Source organism: Ascaphus truei, chromosome 1 (assembly GCF_040206685.1).
Source record: "Ascaphus truei isolate aAscTru1 chromosome 1, aAscTru1.hap1, whole genome shotgun sequence".
NCBI classification, from domain to species: Eukaryota; Metazoa; Chordata; class Amphibia; order Anura; family Ascaphidae; genus Ascaphus; species Ascaphus truei.
The window spans coordinates 58,754,232-58,773,832 of record NC_134483.1 but is presented as its reverse complement, the minus strand read 5'-3'; the positions used below and the strand labels follow the sequence as shown (position 1 = coordinate 58,773,832).

At 42.4% G+C, this 19,601-nt stretch overlaps 1 protein-coding gene across 1 annotated transcript in view; it reads left to right on the top strand.

Moving 5' to 3' along the window:
- OXCT1 (3-oxoacid CoA-transferase 1) overlaps positions 1-19,601 on the top strand; it is a 227,914-nt gene that overhangs the window by 121,287 nt on the left and 87,026 nt on the right. Inside the window, exons 9-11 of the mRNA XM_075588804.1 lie at positions 3,690-3,804; positions 4,056-4,150; positions 15,511-15,559. Coding sequence (XP_075444919.1) covers positions 3,690-3,804; positions 4,056-4,150; positions 15,511-15,559 — 259 coding nt within the window. The remainder of the gene's footprint in view (positions 1-3,689; positions 3,805-4,055; positions 4,151-15,510; positions 15,560-19,601) is intronic.

The following is a 19,601-nucleotide window of genomic DNA, read 5'->3' as shown; positions in this document are numbered from 1 at the left end:
ACTAGGGGGGGGCTAGGTGGCGAGTAGATTTTTTTTGTTCGGCGAGTAGATTTTTGGGTGATTTGTCGACCAATATATATATATATATATATATATATATATATATTGGTCGACAAATCACCCAAAAATCTACTACTATATATATATAGTTATGGTGGGTAAAAAAGGGGTATTTTTTCCCATTTTAAAATGTAAACAAAAACATTAAAATTAGTGATCTCTCTCTCGATCTCTCTTGCTCTCTCGATCTCTCTCTCTCTCTCTCCTGATGAGACCCATTAAGGTCGAAATGGCTGTCTGTGGGTGTACTGGCTATGCATCTTAACTCAGGCTGTGCTCAAAGCTGTGAAGCGCAGCAAGCATAAGCTTACAGGGGACCATGTTATATGGTTTTGAAGCAAAAGGTGGCACTATGGTGCATGTCATTTCCCAGAATCCCTTGTTGCCCATTTCGACCTTAATGGGTCTCATCAGTGTGGGATTGGTTATACTGGCTTTGCAAAATGAAGCTTAGGGGAGAATATATATATATATATATATATGCAAATACAACTGTATGCTCATCTGCATGTCTTAGGCAGGTCTGCAACCCCGCCTTTCCCCATTATCACCCAGCATACAGCACTTCCACTGCAGCAAGGGATTCTGGGAAATGACATGCAAATGAGCACACAGTGTAATTTTTTGCCTCAATAACCATTTTTAACATGGTTCCCTATAGGCTTAAGCTTGCTGCATGGTCACAGCTTTGAGCACAGCCAGCGTTAAGGTGCATACCCAGAAAACCACCCACAGACAGCTGTTTCGACCTTGATGGGTCTCATCAGTGTGGGGTTGATTTTAACTGGATATGCAAAAGAGGCTAAGGGATAGGCTATACCATAATACTGAGTTAAGTTATGGTGAGTAAAAAAAGTGACAAAAACCCTCCACAGGAAAGCAAATATGCAAATACCACTGTATGCTCATCTGCATGTCTTAGGCAGGTCTGCAACCCCGCCTTTCCCCATTATCACCCAGCATACAGCACTTCCACTGCAGCAAGGGATTCTGGGAAATTACATGCAAATGAGCACACAGTGTCACTATTTGCCTCAATAACCATTTTTAACATAGTTCCCTATAGGCTTAAGCTTGCTGCATGGTCACAGCTTTGAGCACAGCCAGGGTTAAGGTGCATTCCCAGAAAACCACCCACAGACAGCTGTTTCGACCTATATATATATATATATATACATTTTGATAAAAATCTCATGACTAATTTTAATGTTTTTGTTTACATTTAAAAACGGGGAAAAAAGAAATAAATAATGAAATGCTAATGTCACAACAATATGGAGAAAAACAAAGAAGACCTGTAGCAGTAGGTCAGGAAGGTCAGTTTTATTGTATGCTGCCTAGAACATGGGTTCGTTCATACAGTGTATTACAGAAGCAGATTATCAAAGTCAACCTAATTGTCTGTGTGATTTGTTAGTAGAACTCTACTCAAAATTATTTCAGCATCCTATATGATTTGTGTAATTTATTGCCTGGTTTAAAATACCTCTACCTACTCACCATTTTACATGTTTCTCTGGCCGACTGTAATAAGGGTTACTTGGCCACTGTAGTATTTTCATGTCCCCTTATCTCTTTAAAGACTAGCCTATTTAGGCACCCTTCTGTTTATAACAAATACAGTATCATTAAATAATGTTTTATTCGTTTCAACTGCATCTGGTTGGTTCTATTCTATGCAAATAGTAGAATGTTTGGGAATCCATACTTAATTTTAGTTTAACGCCATCCAGCTTCAGTGCATGGCCTATTTTTCTAACCCTTCTACCAATCGGGAAAATACTTCTCTTTACTTTGTTTGCTTAAGCTATTTGAAAGTCTTAAACCTTTTTCCATGGCACGTTTGTGTAGCATCTTAATTCTGTAATGTTATTTTTAGAAATTAATGTTGTTGTCGGCTGTTACAGTAAACCAAGTCTTTTAACACATTTATTTTTTTGGGATCAGTCAATAGGCAAAACAACGCAATGAAATAAAATGGAGTTTATTTGAATAAAACCTTGGAAACACAACAAAACACAAAATACCTATCACAAAATACAGAAACCTCACACTTCCTGGGAGCCTGGGGGCTGAAATCTACCTTTCCTAGGTGCAGGGCGCCCGCTTGCAAGGGCTTACCCTGATTGGAACCTTGTTTAGGATGTCCTGGACTGAGATTCAGCAGAAACTCCTGACCGGGACTTAGTCCCAATACTCCTTGAACTGTTTTCGGCAAGAAAACCTGAACGAGATCGCTACGTTCGATTTGTAGAACTTGGCCGCAAAAGACGGGACATACAGTAAGCCACGGGATGGATGGTCTGGTTCTCTGACTGGGGCATCTCCTTACATACCTTCCACTGAACTATCTTCAGCATGGAAGTAGGAGAAGCGACCAATCAGAGCAAGGGAAATTTTCCCACCAGCCAATAGAAACGGGCTCATCTCTAGGCTGACGTCAGAAGAGGAGTCGTGCGAAGCGGCTCAAAAAGCCGGATGGGTGGAAAATATGGATTAGCCTACGCTCGCCATCTTTCCCCAACTAACCCAATGCCCCATCTCTGGTCAGGCTCCAACAAGTCTGGCAGATACAAAAGGTATCTCCACAGGATGCCCTTTGTTCTCCAGACCTGGGCAATCGCCCATCCCTGCTCACCAAACAGTTTTCTTACCGTTATTATCTATTGCAAATCGCATTTTAGATATTGCTTGTAAAAAAAGTGACATACTGCCCAATTTTGTATGTAGTTGCTTGACAAGCGAAATGAGCTGAAGGTATGATTTCCCTCCATAGCCTGAAATAGGGTTTTTGCATGGTGGTGGTTGTGCAGATGTGCCACGATTCAACTTAACCCTGCACGTCACATGGAGCGGGTTGAGCGTGGCCAAGTACAGTGAAAATGGAATTTCCCATAAGGATTAACACAGCTGGGGTCCCTGCATCTGAATGGGGCTCCCGCTGTGTTAAAATCCTACCAGGCCGCCACCAGTCTGTAAGAGCTGCGCAGAGAGAGCAGAGAGACATGGGCTCTCTGTGTGCATCTCCCTGTACAGCTCTTATAAGCGATCGCTCTGCTTTTATTTTTAGTACATAGGATTAAGCAGGCAGTCTCCGGACCTGAAATTAATGTGGTTCATCTCCGGAGACACCCTTGCTTCAATCCTATGTAATAAAAATAAAATAAAAGCAGAGCTTCATTACCTTAGTGTCTAAACGCTAAGGAAGGGGATAACCACCAGTACCCGCTTTGTTGATGGTAAAAATGTGTTTACCCCTCCTGCAACTCATCTGGGAGGCCTAACCATCCACACCGGGGCAAATATCCCCATCACTCACCCCCTCTACCACCAACAACACACACAGGAATGGGCAATGGCCCTATTAGTCAAATATGGCTAATAACACTTTTGTCCATTCAAATACAGTACAGTGCAATTAAATATAATACAAATTACAATACAATCAAAATAAACACTTTTTTGTTATAAATGTGTTAGGAAGCGGAGATAATGATCATTTGCAATCTAGTTGGTTTCTGCTTAGTAATTTTTCCATGTTTTAGTGTTTAGTAAAATGTATTGCATCAAAGCAAAATGTACATATTGTTAAAGTAGTTTGTATTTAATGTTTTTTTTTTTTTTTACAGAAACGAACAATCAGAAAATCTGAAGATTCTAAACCTAAACCTAAAAAAGAATCAGACCTTGTACGAGAGAGAATAATTAGACGAGCAGCTTTGGAGTTTGAAGATGGCATGTATGGTATCCTTAATTAAAAATGAAGGGTCTTTATAAGATCAAATGTTATTACTTCTTTTAGTTTTATAAAGCTTTAACATGCTTTATACTGTAGATTTGAAAAAGTTATTTGCGTCACTTTAAATGCCTTTGCTTTTAACGGATTGTTTTTACAACAAATTTAATTAATCAATCTTTTAGCTACTAAGTTGTTCTGATCCAACCTGTTTGAGTAATATTGTTTCTATGATTTAACCTTAACAAACATATTGCAGCAAATTTAGGCATCGGTATTCCAATGTTGGCAAGCAACTACATCAAGAAAGACATAACAGTCCACCTTCAGAGTGAAAATGGAGTACTTGGGCTGGTAAGTCATTTCTCCAATATTATTACAGTAACGTGCTCGTAGCCTAGAAAAATTAGAACTTGGTACGCATATAAAAATATGCAAAAGAGAAAAGCATTTGGCTGCTGTCGTCTGGTGTAAATCATAGGCTCCGTTTTATGGCTTGTTTCTCCCTGTTTAGTAATTCCTTCCGTCTACCCAAAGGATTTGCTAAATTCTGCACTGTACCTCTGACTTCCCTGGGGGGAACCTTGGTTATATTTTTGTCTCCCTCTTGATTAACGTTGTTTCCACCTATTCTCTGTCACTCCAGTTTTAGTGTATTTCCTATTTAGAATATTTTCTTTTCATTTTCTCCGGAAAAAAGTTTCATCCGGTGGGTTCCTCCTATTTTAGAAACAAAATGGGGGATAGGGGGGGAAGGGGAAAGGTGACTCTCGCATCAGCTTAATATATAGTATAATGATATAGTGACAAAGGTGCAATAGGGGATAAGGAGTAATTATAAAGTGAGAGACAAGAACACCCTTTTGAAAGCACTCATTGTAGTATATGATGAATAAATTTAATAAGTGATACTTTATTGATAATGGCTTAAAATATTAAGATGAACTGATAATAAACAACTAACACGGGTGACCTAACATATAAAACAAACCAACATGCTCAATACAAAAACTGAAACAAAGGGGAAATCCGTAACAAGCAATTACTTAATAGTAATAATATGGCTCGCAACTAATATAGAAGAGAACCCCTAGGTCCAGCACTAGAAAATGTTTAAAAAACCTGTAGATTCTAAACAGGTAGCAAGGGACTGACCATTATAATAACTGTAAATAAATTACATAAAATAGTTCCTCCTAAAGCCACAAATAGCATAGAGTACTCCCAAACCAATATGTCGGATAACACAATCAATATTGACTAGGTGCACAACTACTATAAAGGCAGCTAGAGTGCTTGGTCCAGGATAACAGCAAATCACTGCTAATTACCTAATTGTAAATTAAACATAAATATGATAGATCCTGATACATAGAGTGCATAAGAGCCCACAAAGTGTGTTGAAATGGCCCTGAGGCACGGATCTCATCCGTATCAAGTTATCACCTCCTAAATTAAAACTAAAAAAATGCACTTAAGTAACAAAAGGTTATAGATGAGGAACAGTCAAATTGAGAATCAAGGGATAGGGTGGAACCGCAAGTGTAACACACATACTAAAATCAGCAGCCAGCTACTGTGTAGATTAAATGTAGCGACACACGAGACACTCTGATATATGCACCAGCAGTATCTAAATCTGGAGGCTACTGTATTACTAGCGCCATCGTCATGGCGTAGTAAACAAATATAATGAGTAAACTTTAACTGAAGGTAATATCGAGCCCGTAATGGCCATTAACAGAGTGTGTGAGATTCAAAACTGCCTAATAGCAGCTTGCGGCTGAACTGGCACTCAGCAGTGCCTCTCACCCTCATCCCGGCATGAATGCGTCATGACGTCAGCCTGGTCCCGCCTCCCACCTGACGTACGTTTCGCGGAGGCGCTTTGTCAAATCTGGTGCACCACCTTTGACAAAGCGCCTCCGCGAAACGTACGTCAGGTGGGAGGCGGGACCAGGCTGACGTCATGACGCATTCATGCCGGGATGAGGGTGAGAGGCACTGCTGAGTGCCGGTTCAGCCGCAAGCTGCTATTAGGCAGTTTTGAATCTCACACACTCTGTTAATGGCCATTACGGGCTCGATATTACCTTCAGTTAAAGTTTACTCATTATATTTGTTTACTACGCCATGACGATGGCGCTAGTAATACAGTAGCCTCCAGATTTAGATACTGCTGGTGCATATATCAGAGTGTCTCGTGTGTCGCTACATTTAATCTACACAGTAGCTGGCTGCTGATTTTAGTATGTGTGTTACACTTGCGGTTCCACCCTATCCCTTGATTCTCAATTTGACTGTTCCTCATCTATTACCTTTTGTTACTTAAGTGCATTTTTTTAGTTTTAATTTAGGAGGTGATAACTTGATACGGATGAGATCCGTGCCTCAGGGCCATTTCAACACACTTTGTGGGCTCTTATGCACTCTATGTATCAGGATCTACCATGTTTATGTTTAATTTACAACTAGGTAATTAGCAGTGATTTGCTGTTATCCTGGACCAAGCACTCTAGGTACCTTTATAGTAGCTGTGCACCTAGTCAATATTGATTGTGTTATCTGACATATTGGTTTGGGAGTACTCTATGCTATTTGTGGCTTTAGGAGGAACATTTTTATGTCATTTATTTACAGTTATTATAATGGTCAGTCCCTTGCTACCTGATTAGAATGTACAGTTTTTTTTTTTTTTTTTTTTTTCAACTTAAATTTTTTTATTTTGTTCAGATAATAATATACATACAGTGAGTATGGTAACGGCAAAGTACAGGTTCGGCTTACTGTATGTGCTATTCCCGTTTGTGAGCGATTAGACATCTACAGACAGACTGGGTAAACGGACAGATGAACAGGGGGGGGCTCGGGCCAGGGGGTGGAAGGGGAGAACAATGGGGGGGATGGGGGTGCGGGGTAAGTTTCTCCTCTTGTGGTTCCGCCTCAGCCTCACCCTCACCTTCGCTGGTTCTCTGCGTCTGGGGAATCAATGTACAGGTTTTTTAAACATTTTCTAGTGCTGGACCTAGGGGTTCTCTTCTATATTAGTTGCGAGCCATATTATTACTATTAAGTAATTGCTTGTTACGGATTTCCCTTTTGTTTCAGTTTTTGTATTAAGCATGTTGGTTTCTTTTATATGTTAGGTCACCCGTGTTAGTTGTTTATTATCAATTCATCTTAATATTTTAAGCCATTATCAATAAAGTATCACTTATTACATTTATTCATCATATCATACTCAATGAGTGCTTTCAAAGGGGTGTTCTTGTCTCTCACTTTATAATTACTCATATTTAGAAGCATTTGAAATTCTCTTTAAAATATTTCTTTCTTACCTTGCCAGTGTGTGTTAAAAACCTTCTGTCATACTTTGTGTTTTGTATGTATTTCAGGCACTATGCTAGTTTACACAATTCAATGTCGTGTCAATATACATACAGTAGTTATACCTAAGCACTTATATATTTGCATCTGTCATTATGCTATTAGAAGAGAGTCACATATAATCATTCCTATTTGCAAGAGTAGTTTTTTCTTGAAAAAGTAACTGTCTGAGAAAGACTTTGCTGTGTGAAACGTCTTTGCTTCCAGTGATCTGCAGTAGCAAATGAGATTAAGTATGTTGTGGGGTTGAGAGGCTGAACTGTATCTTCACAGTCCTCTGAACCCAATTACTGGACTCCCTAAAGATAAACAGCTCTCAGTACTTTGCAACAAAGTGCATACACATCGCCAGCAGCCGTAGGGCATTCTTCTCCAGGCAGGGGCACAGGTTAGCAAAACCCACCACGCAGGAGGAGGAAAACTTAAGAGGGCTTCTACCACAAAGAGACAAGGCATAATCTTCTGAAGCATACAGCAGGACGGCTGCTGTACACACACACACTTAAAAAGTATTTTGTGTTCTACTCCTAAGCAATCAGCTCACCTGTGTTTCAGTTTACCGTGGCAGTTTCATAGAGTAATATACTGTACAGTAAATACCTGGCCTAGCCTTGCCTACAAATGCATGGATTGAGGAAGTTATTGGTGACAGAAACATTTCCCAGTCACAAGTAGAAATAAGTAGATTTGGTTTACTTTTGCTCTTTGTACAATGTGTAGAGTGATACTAAAATATTCTAGGGATAATTAATGGGCATAATGAGAGAAGCTGCAGGTGATAGAGTGTGGTATGTCTAGCATTGTGCTTGAAACGAGCTATGTATAATTTTATTTATATAACGCCACAGTTTACACAGCGCTTTACAAAATTACATTGCATGGTTAATAAAGTACAAACAATGGGGATAAGCACGACAGATAAATGATAACATAAGACAAAGGGAGGCCCTTCCCCAAAGAGTTTACAATCTAAACGTTACTTTATGTGAGGAAGCTTACGGACACATAGGAGTAAAAGTGCATTATTTAAAGTGCAGTCTAGGGAGACCACGGGCATCTGGTTGTGGAAGGAATGTGATGAGCTCCATCTCAGCAATGTTAAGCACTCTGTAATTTTTATTGGACTGCAAGTGTAAGGTCACGTGTAGATACTGTAAGTATAGTTGTATGTCATCAACATAGAGGTGATAGCTGAATCCAAAGGAGTCAATAAGATCACCCAGCGAGAGAGTGTATAGAGAGAATAGTAGGGGATCTGAAACAGAGTCTTGAGGTACTATACACCTACAGAGAGTTCCATAGAGGTAGTGGAGGAGTTTGAAAAAGAGTCACTGAAAAATCGGTGAGAAAGATAGGAGAAGAACCAGGAGAGGGCTGTGCCATGGATGACGAGAGTGTAAAATGTGTAAGAGGGTGGTCAGCAGGTTGAAACAAAGGAAAGGTCAAGAACAATAAAAATATAGGTCATTAGCTACCTTGGTGAGAGCGATTCTATTGAGTTTGCTGTGCAGAAGCCTGATTGGAGAGGGTCGTGTAGGTTAAGGGAGTTGAGAAAGTGAAGTATACTTAAACAAATTGTTTCTTTATGAAGTTTAGAGGAAAAAGGCAAGAGGGAGACATGGCGAAAGTTATAAGGGACGGTAGGGTCAAGGGTGTTATTCCTTACAATAAGATGAATAATAACATGTTTAAAATGAGATGAAAAAGAACCAGAACAAAGAGATAAATTAAAGATATCAGTGAGGATGGAGACCAGGGTAGAAGCGAGAGGTGTCAGGATGTGAGAGAAAATGGGAGAAAGGCTGCATGTGGTGGTGGTTGAGGAGAAGAGTAACAGAGGCACATCTTCCTCTGTACTTGGCAAAAAATGAGTCAAAGGCAGAATATGAAGGATTAGGAAGAAATTATGTGGAAGGGACAGAGGGAATTTCTCTGCAGATACAGTAGCTCCCACCTTGCCCATTGAAAGTTTTGTGGTGTAATGGAAGGAGTGGAGCGTGATGTACTGTATCAGGAGGTCCAAGTAAATTGTCAAAGACAGAGAAGAGGTGGCATGGGTTGCATTTATGCCTGTTTATAAAAGAGGTGAATTAGTTTTGTTTGGCAAGAAAAAGAGCAAATAATATTTGTTTTTGTGAAAGAAATCTGCCAGAGATTATGTCTTCCTCCAGAGGAATTCAGAACAAGTACAAGAGCGCAGAAAATGTATCTGCGTGTTTAGCCAGGGTTATGGGTCGGAGTCAACGAACTAGGGGGACGGGGGAAAGGGAACCCTCGCTACTGCTAATGTGTGAAACAATGAGGTGCTACTATCTGGGGTGTACTAAGAACATGGACAGGAGAGAAACAGAACCCCTTGGGAGAGCACTCAATAATGTACAAAATCACAGTATACTCTCAATGGAAATGGTCGTATGTGAAGTGAGGAATGAGTGATTTAAAATAAAGTTTAATAGGAGTAATAACTCAATTAAAATAGATATAGAACACTAAATATACAGGTGAATGAGACTCAAGTTGAGCCAAAAAGCGTAGCGAAATTAATATATACCGGATTGATGTGTGTATATTTGCTATCACCCTTGATGATATGTTCAGGGTTTAGCTAGATGGTAAATCGAGGTGGCCTCTGCCTGTGAAAAGGTAGCACAGGTACAACCTGGGTATATAGGGTTGTAGTAATTTAGCAACAGAAGGGGAGGTGAAAACACCAATGGTGGTATAGGTAATTACCCCTAGCTGAATTTGCAACAGGTGAACCAAATGCTAAATAGGCACTGCAGCTGTCTATGTGAGTGAGCTGTACTAGGGACTAAGATGATAGCTCTACAAATCCCATATTGTGACAATTCAGACAATAAAACCACTGTGAATATCAGTGATAATGGCTGTCACATATGTACACGTTTTGGATAGTAGGCAGACAACCCACAGTAGGTGAGTCTGTGAGTATGTGGAGAAACTCAAAAGGGGTTAAAAACTCCCAGCACAGCATACAACTGCTGGTAAACCAGTAGGCAAAAAATAAAAAAGAGAGAACAGTAGTACACACGTAGTGTCTACTTACACCTCGGTAGATAAGAATAACAGGCATCCGGTATAGGTAAAAAGCAGACCCAGTGGTAGCGCTAGAGTAATAAACACCTATTTGCTAATGCTGGGTGTTTACAGGCTTGCCACGGGTACTGCTGGTATATAATTCAGTGAGCGCAATGCATGTAAAGAGCCCCGTGTTAGGGAGCTAGTATGAGGCGGACGCGCTCCGATCACGAGCGTTAGTCCCGCCCCTTTGACGTGATGACGTCACTGCTGACGTACGTTTCGCAAAGGCATGCTTTTTCAAGGCTGGTAGGAGCGTGAGTGCTGCCCCCACCTTTTATTGGAGAGCGTGGGCTCTGATAGGTTAATCAGTATCCTATTCATGAAGAGCAGTTAAGTAGATAGCGTGGGCAGTGTTCTATTCTAAGTCCCTGCGCTGCAAGTTAGTAGTGGAAAGGTCCCCACTCAGACACTGATGCTAATGCAGAGTAAGTGTAATATACACTGTCTGTCTGTGCCTATTGAGTGTAGTAGCATGACCATTATCCTGCACTCTGCAAAGGGTTGTTTTTGGTGAGAACAATGAGGCTTTCACGGACCATATCGACATGTGGTACAGATTCATCGATGATGTGTTCTTGATGTGGAGGGGTTCCACAGACCTCCTCAAGACATTCATCGATGGTCTGAACCAGAATACGCACAACCTCAAACTCACATATGAGATTGGTCCCAATAAAATTAACTTTCTCGACCTCACCATACAAATCGAACCTACAGGGATGGTAAGCAGCGCTATCTATAGGAAGAGTACTGCTACTAACAGCATCCTCAGGGCTACAAGCCACCATCCACCTAACCTTATAAAAGGCATCCCTGTAGGGCAGTTCCTGCATATCAAGCGGAACTACACGAATAACCAAGAGTTCGAGACACAGGCCTCACTAATGAGAGATAGGTTCTTGGCTCGTGGCTATAGCAAAAATATGGTCCACAAGGCATACAAAAGAGCCAAGAACACGTCAAGACTAGACTTACTCAAAGACAAGGCGACTAACGGGTCCCCCAATACCATCAGGTTCATTGGTACCTATAATGAACAATGGCACCAAGCGAGGTGTGTCTTCAACAAACACTAGCACATCCTCAGAGCCGATGAGGACCTTAGGGAAGTACTTAAGACATACCCGGAGATGACCAGTCGCAGGTCCAAGAACCTACGCGACCGACTGGTGAAAAGCCATTTTGAGGCCCCAGTCAACAAAACCTGGCTTCCCAACAAACCTTCAGGCTGCTACAACTGTAGCAATTGCAAAGCTTGTTCTGTCATTGTGAACGCCAAAACGTTCAATAACTGGGATAACACATGCACTTTTAATATACGCAAGTTTATTAACTGTAGAACCTCAGGAGTCATATACATGGCAGAATGCATTTGCACAAAAAAATACGTAGGGAAGACCAGACGCCCATTCAGGATACGTGTCCTTGAGCACCTGGGTAGTATCAGGAACGGTATGGACACCCCGGTGGCTAGACATGTCAATGAACACCACCGGGGTGACCATACTGTACTTACCTTCAGGGGCATAGACCAATTCTCTATGGGAATTAGGAAGGGGAATTGGGACCAGGAATGATTGAAAATAGAGTCCCACTGGATTTATACACTCAAGACTCTTTTCCCAAATGGTCTGAATGAGGGCTTTGTCTTTAGCCCCTTCATATAGCCTTATGTGCAGCCTTGTCCCATTAAATACTGTGTATCATCTCTGACCCATTATAGGTCTTTGCTACTATGTACCTCCTATTGCGTCATGCCCATAAGCCTCTCCTCATGTACCAGCTGCCAATTTAGTTATTTACAGTGTAAGCCCTTTGCACAGTGCAGGATAATGGTCATGCTACTACACTCAATAGGCACAGACAGACAGTGTATATTACACTTACTCTGCATTAGCATCAGTGTCTGAGTGGGGACCTTTCCACTACTAACTTGCAGCGCAGGGACTTAGAATAGAACACTGCCCACGCTATCTACTTAACTGCTCTTCATGAATAGGATACTGAGTAACCTATCAGAGCCCACGCTCTCCAATAAAAGGTGGGGGCAGCACTCACGCTCCTACCAGCTTTGAAAAAGCATGCCTTTGCGAAACGTACATCGGCATTGACGTCATCACGTCAAAGGGGCAGGACTAACGCTCGTGATCGGAGCGCGTCCGCCTCATACTAGCTCCCTAACACGGGGCTCTTTACATGCATTGAGCTCACTGAATTATATACCAGCAGTACCCGTGGCAAGCCTGTAAACACCCAGCATTAGCAAGTAGGTGTTTATTACTCTAGCGCTACCACTGGGTCTGCTTTTTACCTATACCGGATGCCTGTTGTTCTTACCTACCGAGGTGTAAGTAGACACTACGTGTGTACTACTGTTCTCTCTTTTTTATTTTTTGCCTACTGGTTTACCAGCAGTTGTATGCTGTGCTGGGAGTTTTTAACCCCTGTTGGGTTTCTCCACATAGGTGAATCACCTACTGTGGGTTGTCTGCCTACTATCCAAAACGTGTACATATGTGACAGCCATTATCACTGATATTCACAGTGGTTTTATTGTCTGAATTGTCACAATATGGGATTTGTAGAGCTATCACCTTAGTCCCTAGTACAGCTCACTCACATAGACAGCTGCAGTGCCTATTTAGCATTTGGTTCACCTGTTGCAAATTCAGCTAGGGGTAATTACCTATACCACCATTGGTGTTTTCACCTCCCCTTCTGTTGCTAAATTACTACAACCCTATATACCCAGGTTGTACCTGTGCTACCTTTTCACAGGCTAGCTAAACCCTGAACATATCATCAAGGGTGATAGCAAATATACACACATCAATCCGGTATATATTAATTTCGCTACGCTTTTTGGCTCAAATTGAGTCTCATTCACCTGTATATTTAGTGTTCTATATCTATTTTAATTGAGTTATTACTCCTATTAAACTTTATTTTAAATCACTCATTCCTCACTTCACATATGACCATTTCCATTGAGAGTATACTGTGATTTTGTACATTATTGAGTGCTCTCCCAAGGGGTTCTGTTTCTCTCCTGTCCATGTTATGGGTTGGAGTGCCTGGAGTGTGGGCATGGAGGAGGCTCACACTGGTCAAGTGAGGAGGCTCTGATAAGACTGTTTGGGTATTGGAGCGAGGTGATAAAGAAAGCTTGGACTTTAGGCTGGATTCCAAGGACTGAAGGTCAATGGAACACAGGTTGGGAGCATAAGGCGAGGCTGGAGTGTGTGGAATGTGAGGGAAATTGAGATGAGGGTTATAGTCAGAGAGCGGGGAAGGAGAGATTAGGAAATTGGATACAGAACAGTATTTAGTAAAGCCTAAGTGCGTTCAAAGGCCCTTTGTATTGCATCAGAATTCAGTTACTGTTAAGGCTGCTACCGGGGTCGAGATCCTGGACAGCTAGAACTATTCCGGACCACTGGTCGGGCCCTACTCTGCTTGACAATGATCCCCTGTTTGACTGCTATCTCCTGTCCCCAACAGAAAACAAACCATTTGCTGTTGATGTTTGGTAGGTAAGGGAAACATAAGCCACCTGTGCTAATGCAGGCATACTGCTTCACCAGATGTTAAGGAACAGTAAAAGAACATGTAGAAGAGGGAGTCCTTAAGCTGAACAAAATAAAACAGAGAGAAAAGTAGACTAGATCAGGCGTGCACAAAGTTGGGGGAGCGGCTTTTACTAAGGTCTCGCGCTTCTCTGAAGGCTGTTAGAATAAAAGCGGGGGATTGTGTGAGGCCTCTAACTTTTTACTTACCTTGCCTTCCAGCGACGCGTCTCCATGGCAACACGGCGTCAAATGACGTCGCGGGGTCACGTGACGTCATGTTGCCATGGCAATGTGACGTCACATGACCCCACAACGTCATTTGATGCTGGAACTGTGCAGGGGGGGGGGAGCAGCGCGACACGGAGGCGCGAGGAGACAGGGGGGCGCATGAAGGAAACTTTGCGCACCCCTGGACTAGATACAGACATTTAATGAACACACAATCACTGCAAGCTCTAACCCCAGCACCCACCACATCAAAATATATATTTGTGTCAAAAGGAGTGCTACTGGGCGTGGCTAAATGTATACAACAAGAGACAAAAATACCCAATGCTGCATCCAATGTGACAGAAAACACATAGTAAAATAATTCTCTCTATGTCTTCTCAGAAGTAAGGGTAATTTAGTTAAACCCTTTGACCAAAGCGTTATAAGCTTGCAGCCACGTCACGCACGGCTACTATGCAGGTCCTAACACTACCTGTGAGTATTCTCATTTACCTCTACAGCGGAGGGAGTAAAGTCTCAATAGACCAGTCCTATACAGGTTCATGGAAAAACCTGCTACTTAAAAAGTGGGGAGTATTTTACCATGTATTTTCTGTTACTTTGGATGTACTGTAGCATTGAGTATTTTTGTCTTTTGTTATATACAGACATTTTTAGAAAAGCCTCATGAATATAAAGTACATCAAAAATATAGGCAGTCATCAGTAAAGCCAGAGCTCTCCGTGATCCTTCCTGGTTATGCCAACTGAAAAGAAAATCCAAAGGATAAGCTCACAGGCATTTATGGGGGTCAGAATAGCTGTAGCAGTAGTGAGTGGTGGTTAAACAGCTGAAGTAAGCACATTCCTGACAGCTAATAGCCTCCCACACTGAGCGGCCTTATACCCCACATATGTCAGCACTCTCCCATCCATTTTCAATTTTTAGCGACTTGGTGCTGGTGCTAGGACCTCATTTCCTATTGTTTTTATGTATTTTAATTTCTGCGCTTATCCTTACCTCCACATTGTACTGTGCAGTGGAATAAGTTAGCATATATACATACATATATAAATATACTATACATATACATATATACTGTACACGTTAACAGATAATAATAGTTTAGTGTTTTATGGATACTGTCACTTCCTTAGTGGACAAGGCTTTTTCCTTCTGAGATTCAAAAGTATTTGAGCAGCGTAAATAAAGTAAAGAGATAACATGTCATGAGCTAACTTAAAAACGTTGTACTGTAGGTCTAAAATGAGAATTAATTGGAATTCCATCCACTAGTACAAGTAGTTTTAGACCACAGAGGGGTTAAGCGTGCCAGCAGACTTATGTTGGTTCCTCAGAAAGAAATCATTATTACTATTGTACTGTCTACTAACTCGGAGATTCGCCAATTTGCCTTTGTCATTTTTGTTATATTTTTTGCTGCAGGGCCCATATCCTCTTGAAAATGAGGTGGATGCAGATTTAATCAATGCAGGTAATGAAACATACTGTATGTCTGTGATCATTTTTATTACTAAAAGAACAGTGCAATGGAGCCTATTAATTAAACTGCAAGGATGACATTACATGGAAACACATCTTGCCGTGTGTATTAAACAGTTCATGTTCAAGCTGTGTCAAAATTGTATTTGAAGTCCCTATTTGGTTCTGGTTGTGCAAATCCATGTAGTATGCAAATCCAGTTAAGAAAGCTCTAAAAATTAGATATTCACATTTAAGATTGCTTTTTGCAAGGCTAGCTAAATTATGTTTTTTTTTTTTACAAGATAGAGGGAAGTGTTCATTATACTGTAGTAATACCGCTCTTTCCTTAATTAGCTCTAAAAAAAATAAGTTGTGTCAAATAGAACACATTTGATGTGAAAGGTGCATGGCAATGAGCTGGTGTTTTGTAATGATCCTTTTGCATAGATAATAGTTAATGAATGTGAGTGCTGTTTGAGCTGAGCGTGGAGATAAATGCAGAAGGAATGTGGTGGGTAGTGTGCCTGTATGTCTTTATTTATATAACGAGCCCCTGATGAAGGTGCTTGTTTGCACCGAAACGTTGGATGCGACCATAACTTCTTTAAGTCATCAAATAACCTTTTTTGTTACCTTTTGACTTCTTATTTTTGATGTGCTTCACTTCATTTTTTTATTTTTATTTATATAGCGCCATCCATATACATAGCGCTTTATTGTATTGCTAGCATTGGTGACCGATTTATTTATATTGGTGTGTCAGTGAGCTTGGAGAGGGGAAAACAAGAAAAAAAAAGGGTGGGTGCGCCAAATGATTAAATCTTGAAATACTTGACTACCTCTTATAAATATAGTTAAAAAACCTTGCAGTAAATAAATATCAATAAAAAATACAAATGATTATAAAGTGACATGAACCATTCTGGAGCATGAAGGGTCTTGCATCAATAATATAAAAGTGTAAAAACAAATAAAGTGTGTAAAAAAAAACAAAACCCAAAAGATTTGCAGCTTCCTAAACAGGGGACCCCAGTCCTTGGTGTGAGAGATCAAGAAAAGAAAATAAAAATAGGGAAGCGCAGTCAAACGGGTGATGGCAGAATAACACCTTTATATTGAATTATAACACAAGATAATAAAACGCAATGAACAACAATTGTCAAAAGAATGTCAATAATAATTAGTGTCAATAGGATCTAATTCACTAATGAGAGGCGATCATAGCCAACTGCTGCTGAAAAAAAGTCAGAGGGATAACAACAGGTAGGAAATCCTGGTTCAAGTGCTAGCTGAATCCAATCACTAAGACAAGTGAGAGCACAGACCCTTGGCTCCTCCCTGACGAAGCCATTCATTGGTGAAACGCGTAGGAGGAGGAGCCAAGGGTCTGTGCTCTCACTTGCCTTAGTGATTGGATTCAATTCTATCCCCCCACGATCTGTGCACCCATCTGGGGCCGTCACTCTGGTCCCAGGACTTTTGATCTTGAACCAGGATTTCCTACCTGTTGTTATCCCTCTGACTTTTTTTCAGCAGCAGTTGGCTATGATCGCCTCTCATTAGTGAATTAGATCCTATTGACACTAATTATTATTGACATTCTTTAAAAAATTGTTGTTCATTGCTTGTTATTATCTTGTGTTATAATTCAATATAAAGGTGTTATTCTGCCATCACCCGTTTGACTGCGCTTCCCTATTTAAAAAAAATAAAAAAATTCTTAGCTTGGAGAGGGTACAGTGGATTCATTTATTTTGATTGTCTGGGCGTTGAGATTTTGTAGTAAACTTACCTTAGTGTCTGGTTTGTAGGAGATTTCAGTAGGTGTGGGTGTGTGAGAGTTCAATGCTTTCAACAAGCGTTTGGGAGCAGGACCACAGTTTTCCAGGGGTCCAGGACTATAGTTTCCGCTTCCCCCCCCCCTCTCAGTGTCAGCAGCCATATTAAACCTCCCCTCTCTCTCTCTCATACCCCATCTCTACTCTCCCTCTCTCCTTCCTACACCCCCATCTCTCCCTCCCACACCCCACTTCTCTCCCCCCAATACACATAACCCCTTCTGCAAATACACATAATAACCCCTCTTCACCAATACACAACTCCCCCTCCCCCATTAACATAATAGGCACACACACACACTTAACTTTAGAGGGGCCTCGGGTGCCGCGCCGATCAATTGGGCCGACTTCCGGGCAGGCTCAACTTCGGGTGCAGGGACGGGGCCTGTACAGGAGCTGTGAAGGGGGGGAACGGAGCTGTGAATGGGGGGAGGAACCTTAGCTGTGAAGGGGAACGGAGGTGTGAATGGGAGGGGGACCCAGCTGTGAAGGGGGGGGGGAAATCGGAGATGTGAATGGGGGGGGGGAGTGCAGCTGTGAACTGGGGGGGGGAATGGAGCTGTGCACGTGGGAGGGAAGCGGAGACAGAGGGGGAGCAGGAAAATCAAATCCTGGGCATCGCCGGGTATATCAGCTAGTCTATTATAAGGGAAGATGCCCATGAAGAGATTGGTAAATGTAGAGACTGGGTGAATTGACAATTACAGTGGAGGTAAAAGGACCGTAGGGAAAAAATGTTGATAGGGATCTGCTAAAAACTACCAAATATCTGTGAGATTGGGGAAGACAATACTTTTGCAAATGCAAAAGGCAATAAAACTGGGTCATGTTTCAATTATGGGGGATTTTATTTATCTGAATTTCTGGAGTAATGAGATTAGAAGTAAGGTTAAAGGAACCCAGTTTTGGATGTGTTAAAAGACAATTACATGACACAAATTATTAAAGAACCAACTAGAAATGGGCCATTACTGAACCTAGTAATGTCAAACAATGTACAAGTAACAAGAGATATTCAAGTGCGGCAAAATTTTGAAGTGAAACTTCTTTAGTGGCACCTATTCTGATGGGGCAAAATGGGAGAGATGGAGACGAAAATGAAACGGAAGTGACGTCACGGCTCCCCCTCCCCCCTCCCCCCACACACCTGCTGTCGCCGCCGGCGCCGCTCCTAACGGGCGTCGCTCTTCCCACACGGTGATCACATATGCGGCAGCCGGCGGCGATAGCCGCCGGCGCCGCTCCTAACGGCCGCCATTCTCCCCATATGTCCGCTGCAATGGCGCGCATTGCTAATGGAGATGACTGCGGACCTATGCGCATGCGCAGAAGCGGCTGGCAGCGGTGCCTTTCCGACACATGTAATCACCGCTGCCACTCCTAACGCTCCCCCACACCGGACGCCACGGCATGCAGACCCGGTGCCGGACCGCAGCCCGTTGAGATGCGGGTACTAATCAGTGGGAGCGGGGAATGCCGCGCATGGGAGGAGCTTGTTTCCACCGGTGACTGGAGGACCGGGCGCTTTGGTGGTAGGGTGGGAGGAGTCACGCGGCTGACGGAGTGAGACAGGGGGAGTGAGGAGAGAGGTGCAGGCTGATGGGGAGGGCGAGGTACAGAGGTAAAAGACCACACAGTACCTGACATGGAGAGCAGGGCAGTGAGTGCCGGGTCGAGCAGCCAGCAGAGGCCGTGGTACAGGTGAGCTGCAGCGGGAGCCCCCCGCATGGTGTCAGAGCTGAGAGGCTGTGCTGGGGTCGGTGTTGGTCTGTGCGGTCTGTGCCCGTTCTGTAACTCACACTGACACACAGCGCTCTGTGCACCTCACCCAGCAGCAGAGCCTGGCCGCCTCACTGCTATTGGCTGAGATCTGCTCGGGAGCACATGTCAGACACCTGTCATTGATCTGCAGCCTGCAACATGGGGACACACACTGACACACACAATGACACACACACACACACACAATGATACACACTGAATGACACACACTGACTGACACACACTGACTGACACACACTGACTGACTGACTGACACACACACACACACACTGACTGACACACACACACACTGACTGACACACACACACACAGACTGACTGACACACACACACAGACTGACTGACACACACACACAGACTGACTGACACACACACACAGACTGACTGACACACACACACTGACTGACACACACACTGACTCACACACACACAC